At 43.3% G+C, this 5,000-nt stretch overlaps 1 protein-coding gene across 1 annotated transcript in view; it reads left to right on the top strand.

The window, feature by feature from the left end:
- The first annotated feature begins 1,615 nt into the window (after window positions 1-1,615).
- LOC147171766 (uncharacterized) overlaps window positions 1,616-5,000 on the top strand; it is a 3,683-nt gene continuing 298 nt past the window's right edge. The window contains exons 1-2 of the mRNA XM_086079799.1: window positions 1,616-2,782; window positions 3,706-5,000. The exon at window positions 3,706-5,000 is cut by the window's right edge and continues 298 nt beyond it. Coding sequence (XP_085935925.1) covers window positions 1,616-2,782; window positions 3,706-5,000 — 2,462 coding nt within the window. The remainder of the gene's footprint in view (window positions 2,783-3,705) is intronic.

Here is a 5,000-nt window from a genome sequence, read left to right as displayed (position 1 = left end):
ACCCTAACCCTAACCCTAACCAACCCTAACCCTAACCCTAACCCCTAACCCTAACCCTAACCCCAACCCCAACCCCAACCTTAACCCTAACCCTAACCCTGACCCTAACCTTAACCCTAACCCCAACCCCAACCCTAACTCTAACCCCAACCCTGGCTATATTAACCCTAACCCCAACCCTAACCCTAACCCCAACCCCAGCTATACTAACCCTAACCTAGTGGATGTACTATGGCCCTACTGAGTGCTAACCCTAACCTCAACCCTATAATTGTATATAACCCTGGACACCTTTCTAACCCTAGTGGGATGTGAATTACATGTATATAGTAAATATGAAAACTGTATATTGTGTGAATGTTGTATTATGACATACATGTGTTGTATTACACGGTAATAACACAATTTCATGGTGTTAAACAAGATCAAAATATCATAGGTGCATAATTAGTGGGATATTAAAATGGACAGTTAATTCATGATGTTAAAATAGGTTAATACGATTAAAATATAATGCATGCATAATTAAAGAGTTGTAAATATGTACAATACATTTGTGGGGATATATATGTACTTTAAAGTTAAATACTAAGTGTACATAAGTGTATAAACTAATAGGGTTGGATATTTACAAGGTTATTTCATGAGGTTTGCTTTTTCATTGTACATGGAGTGGGCGTGTTCAATTTGAGTTGGGGGCGGGCTGGTTTCACAAGTATATAAAGGATCGCAGACTCACAGCTGCTCAGTTGGAGTTTGGTCGTTGCAGAGACAACATCTCTCGCCAGGAAGAGCTTAATTGCATTTTCATTGTTTCATTGTGCCATTTACCTGAAGAAGGCTCTGGATGAGCCGAAACGTTGTCAAGGCACACTTACATTTAATTATACTCATTAGGAATTAGAACTATTTTTTTATATAAAACATTTTTTTGGATTTTTTTTGTTTATTGTTTTATATTAATAGATAGTGATTACATATATAACAAAGGCCACTCCTATTGAATAAATAAAAGATTAAAAATCAATTATACATAACATCTTAAATAAAATAGATTTGTAGATAGTGATTGCATAGGATACAAAGGCAACTCCTAACTATTAAATAAAAGATTAAAAACATTATTATACATCAATTACCATAAAAAGGAATCAGAGATTCAAAAAAAAGTATGATGGATGGTGGGTGGACTGTTGTCCGCAATGGGCGGAGACGCCAGCCCACACATCAGTGGAAGGAACGTGACGACGGGAGGTACCAAGGACGGAAGGACCGTGCGATTCCCTTTCGCTCCAGGAGGGGGGATCAATTCCCCTATCCTGGTCGAGGAAGGGCTCAATCCCTCATTCCTAACCAGCCTGTGCCTCCTCCGAGGTCCTCTCGAAACGTCAGTTCTGGTTTTCGTTCTTATGCAGCGGTGGCGCGGCAAGGTCAGAAAGGACAAGAGCGGCGGGCACCTCACTCACAATCAGGGGGACTAGAGGTGGTACGTCAGCCAGCGAATGCCAGATTTGGCAAATTGGTTCGCAAACTGCATGGTGTGATTAAGACGCTCCACCACTTGCAGAACGTGGATCCGATGGAAGGAAGACCTCAACCGCGGATGATTGCAAAGATGGTTGATATTCTGTCGACCATGATTAAACCTGCATTCCCCAAGAGAGATGCTCTGGACTTGATAGTGGGAAATGCCAAGAACTGGGGGCATACCACTTGTCAGATCTTGTCAGAACATTACCAGGACTGTCTGGAAGATAGTCTGGAGGATTTGGGGGATTCCCTGACCCCAGATTGGACTACTGCATATGAGGTGGCAGTGAGATGGGCCAAGCGTAACCTACCCCGCCTTTCACAGGAAGTGATCGATTATGCGGAGGCTCTCATAGTGGCCAGGATCGACGGGGGAGACCCTGTCAGGGAGTCAGTTCCGAAACAGGCACAAGCTCCTCAACAATCAACTCCTATTGTTCGAAATGTGCCAGTGGTCAAGGCTAGACTGACAGCCTTCAGGGAAGAGATAGAGAACCAAGGGATGGAAGAGGTACAACCTCCTAGGGAGCAGAGGGTAGTGAGGAAAGAGAGTAGACAGCTAGGGATAGAGGTGATCCCAGCACTGCTTACGACGATAGACGAATGCAAGGAGGCACCGCGGACATCCAGAAGGACCAGAGGGGTGGTCCTGACCGAGGAGAATGTGGAGGAGGAGTTGCCAATGGGTCCTCAAGCAGATGGTTCCGAGGTGATTCAGAGTCGGCAGTCTCCAACCCCTCCCGTAGTAATACCTGTAAGCTGTAGGACTGGAGACTCAGAGTCTGAGGAAGAAGACATGTCACGCATGATGGTGGGACCAGAATTGATCACGTTCCACAGAGAGAATGAGGACACGGATCTGGAGGAGGTCTTCCATGAGTCTTTTGAGAAATTTGTGGGCCCGAACCCCCGGCGATATTGGGTGAATTGCCACCAGAATACGCAGAGACGTCTCACGGACTGGGACTTACAGGTCACCAAAAAGTGGCTGATTATTGGAGACTCCAACTTAGCTCGCATACCACCCTACTGGAATGCCAATCTGCAGCTTGACAGCTTCCCGGGAAGCCACTTTCGCCATGGGCAAGCGCTCATGGAGAAGACATTGGCGCCGGAGAGCTTGGTGGTAGAAAAGATCGTACTGGCGTTTGGAATAAACTGTAGGGGGAATAAATCCAGGGAGACCACTATTAAGAACCTGCAAGGGGCGATACGGTCCACTAAGAGGAAGTTTCCCTATGCAGAAGTGTGGGTTCCATTAATTAATTTCTCGGACTTACTCCCCACAGAGGAGAAGGACAATCTCCAAATCATCAATGAACACATTGAGAGGAATATGGGGTATATTCCATTATTGCCTGCTAACCAATTTGAGGTGGAACCAGACGACATCCATTGGACGGAGGAGACCGCGACAGCCATTTTTAATCACTGGATGACGTTTTTAAACGCACCCGCCCATTAAGCCATGACCGGGCAAGGGCAGAAAGAGCACACATCCGAGTGACTAGGGATGCTCGATCCTTGGTGGCGAAGGATGTGGTGGTTTTAGCCAAACATTTCAAGTTAACAAACCTACAGCATTCGGTCTTGAGCAAAGGTCTGTCTTTTATACCCACGCTGGGACTTGCTAAGGACCAGAAGGCTCAATTTCAATTGGATATACAAAATTACCATCGGAAATTAAAATTAACAGCATATTTTAGGGACTCGGGGAAAAGGGAGCCGCCACATTTTGTCGGACCTTCCACATGGATCCCTCCAATAGGCGATTTACCATTAGAAATTGGCCAATTAATAGATTTGGACTTAAAAACATTTGGCGACCATTATATAAAGTCACCAGAAAAGCTAAACCTGTCAGTGGAGGAAGTGCAAGCTTTGAGAGAGCTGATGAAAGCTAAGCACATTGTTATAAAACCAGCTGACAAAGGTTCTGCAATTGTCATCCTGAGTAGGGAACAGTACATAATGGAGGTTGAACGACAATTAAATGATTCTGAATATTATAAAAAACTGGTTAAACCAATTTATTGGGATACGATGCCGATGGTGGCCGAAATTGTCAATAACTTAAAAAAGAATAAATTTATAAATGCCAAACAAAGCCAATATTTAATAGGACAGTCAAATCCTAGAGAGCGACGTTTTTACATACTTCCCAAAATCCACAAGGACCCGGAAAAATGGACAATTCCTTATGAAGTCCCGCCTGGGAGACCGATAGTTTCGGATTGCGGGAGTGACACGTATGCCACGGCCGAATTCTTGGACCACTACTTGAACCCGCTCTCAACGAGGCATCCATCATTTGTTAGAGACACGTACCATTTTATCGAAATGGTTAAAAGGGTGCGAGTCGCTTCCGATTTTTATTTTTTCTCTATGGACGTTGAAAGCTTGTACACAAACATCCCGATTTCAGCGGGGATAGAATGCGTCAGGAGAATATTTGAGAAGTTTCCAGACCCTACGCGACCAGATTCGGATTTATTGAAATTATTAGAAATAAATTTGACCAGGAACGACTTTGTTTTTGATGAAAAATATTACCTCCAAATAAAAGGAACAGCGATGGGGAAGAAATTCGCCCCATCTTATGCAAATATCTTCATGGCAAATTGGGAATGTGAAGTTTTGGCCAAATGTGTCCAAAAACCGATAGGCTATCTGCGGTATTTGGATGACATATGGGGCATATGGACCGGGACGGAGGCGGAGTTCCAAAATTTTGTAAATATTCTAAATTCACACGACCCATCAATACAAATTAAAGCAGAAATAAACAGAGATTCAATCAACTTTTTAGATACTACGGTATTCAAGGGACCAAAATTTAATATTGATCACCAATTAGATATAAAAGTCTACTTTAAGATCACGGATACTCACGCCCTAGTCCACAAAATGAGTTTTCATCCGGCCCATACTTTCAAAGGGATTGTGAAGTCCCAAATCCTCAGGTTCTATCGAATCTGCACCAGGATGGAAGATTTTTGGGAAGCGGTGAAGGTTCTATTTAATGCCCTGAAAAAACGAGGCTATTCGAGGTCATTTCTAAGACAATGTCTGAAATCATATCAAGAGAAACGAACCAAAAACCCAGACAAGCTTATCCCATTTATATCAACGTACTTCTCGGTGGCCAAGGTTCTCCATAACAGAATAAAGAAGAACTTTGCAGAGATCTTGGGACCAACCGATTGGATGCCGCAATCAAGAGTAATATCTGCGTTCAGAAGGAACAAGAATTTGCAGGACTTGCTTGTTCGGGCTAAATTACCAACCTTACAAACCATGAAACGGCAACCTCTGAGCAGATATTTTACGAGATTGACATTCGTGAGAAACGCACGGGACAAATCAATAATAAAATTAGACCAAAAATTCTGCCCAAAATCGGAAAATATCGTGTATTTGATTTTTTGCAAAAAATGTGGGGCAAAGTATGTGGGCGAGACAAAAAATTC

The sequence above is a fragment of the Leptonotus elevatus genome, chromosome 7 (assembly GCF_054856555.1).
Source record: "Leptonotus elevatus isolate MCC_2025b chromosome 7, RoL_Lele_1.0, whole genome shotgun sequence".
Classification (NCBI taxonomy): domain Eukaryota; kingdom Metazoa; phylum Chordata; class Actinopteri; order Syngnathiformes; family Syngnathidae; genus Leptonotus; species Leptonotus elevatus.
This window is presented reverse-complemented; position numbering and strand designations above follow the sequence as displayed.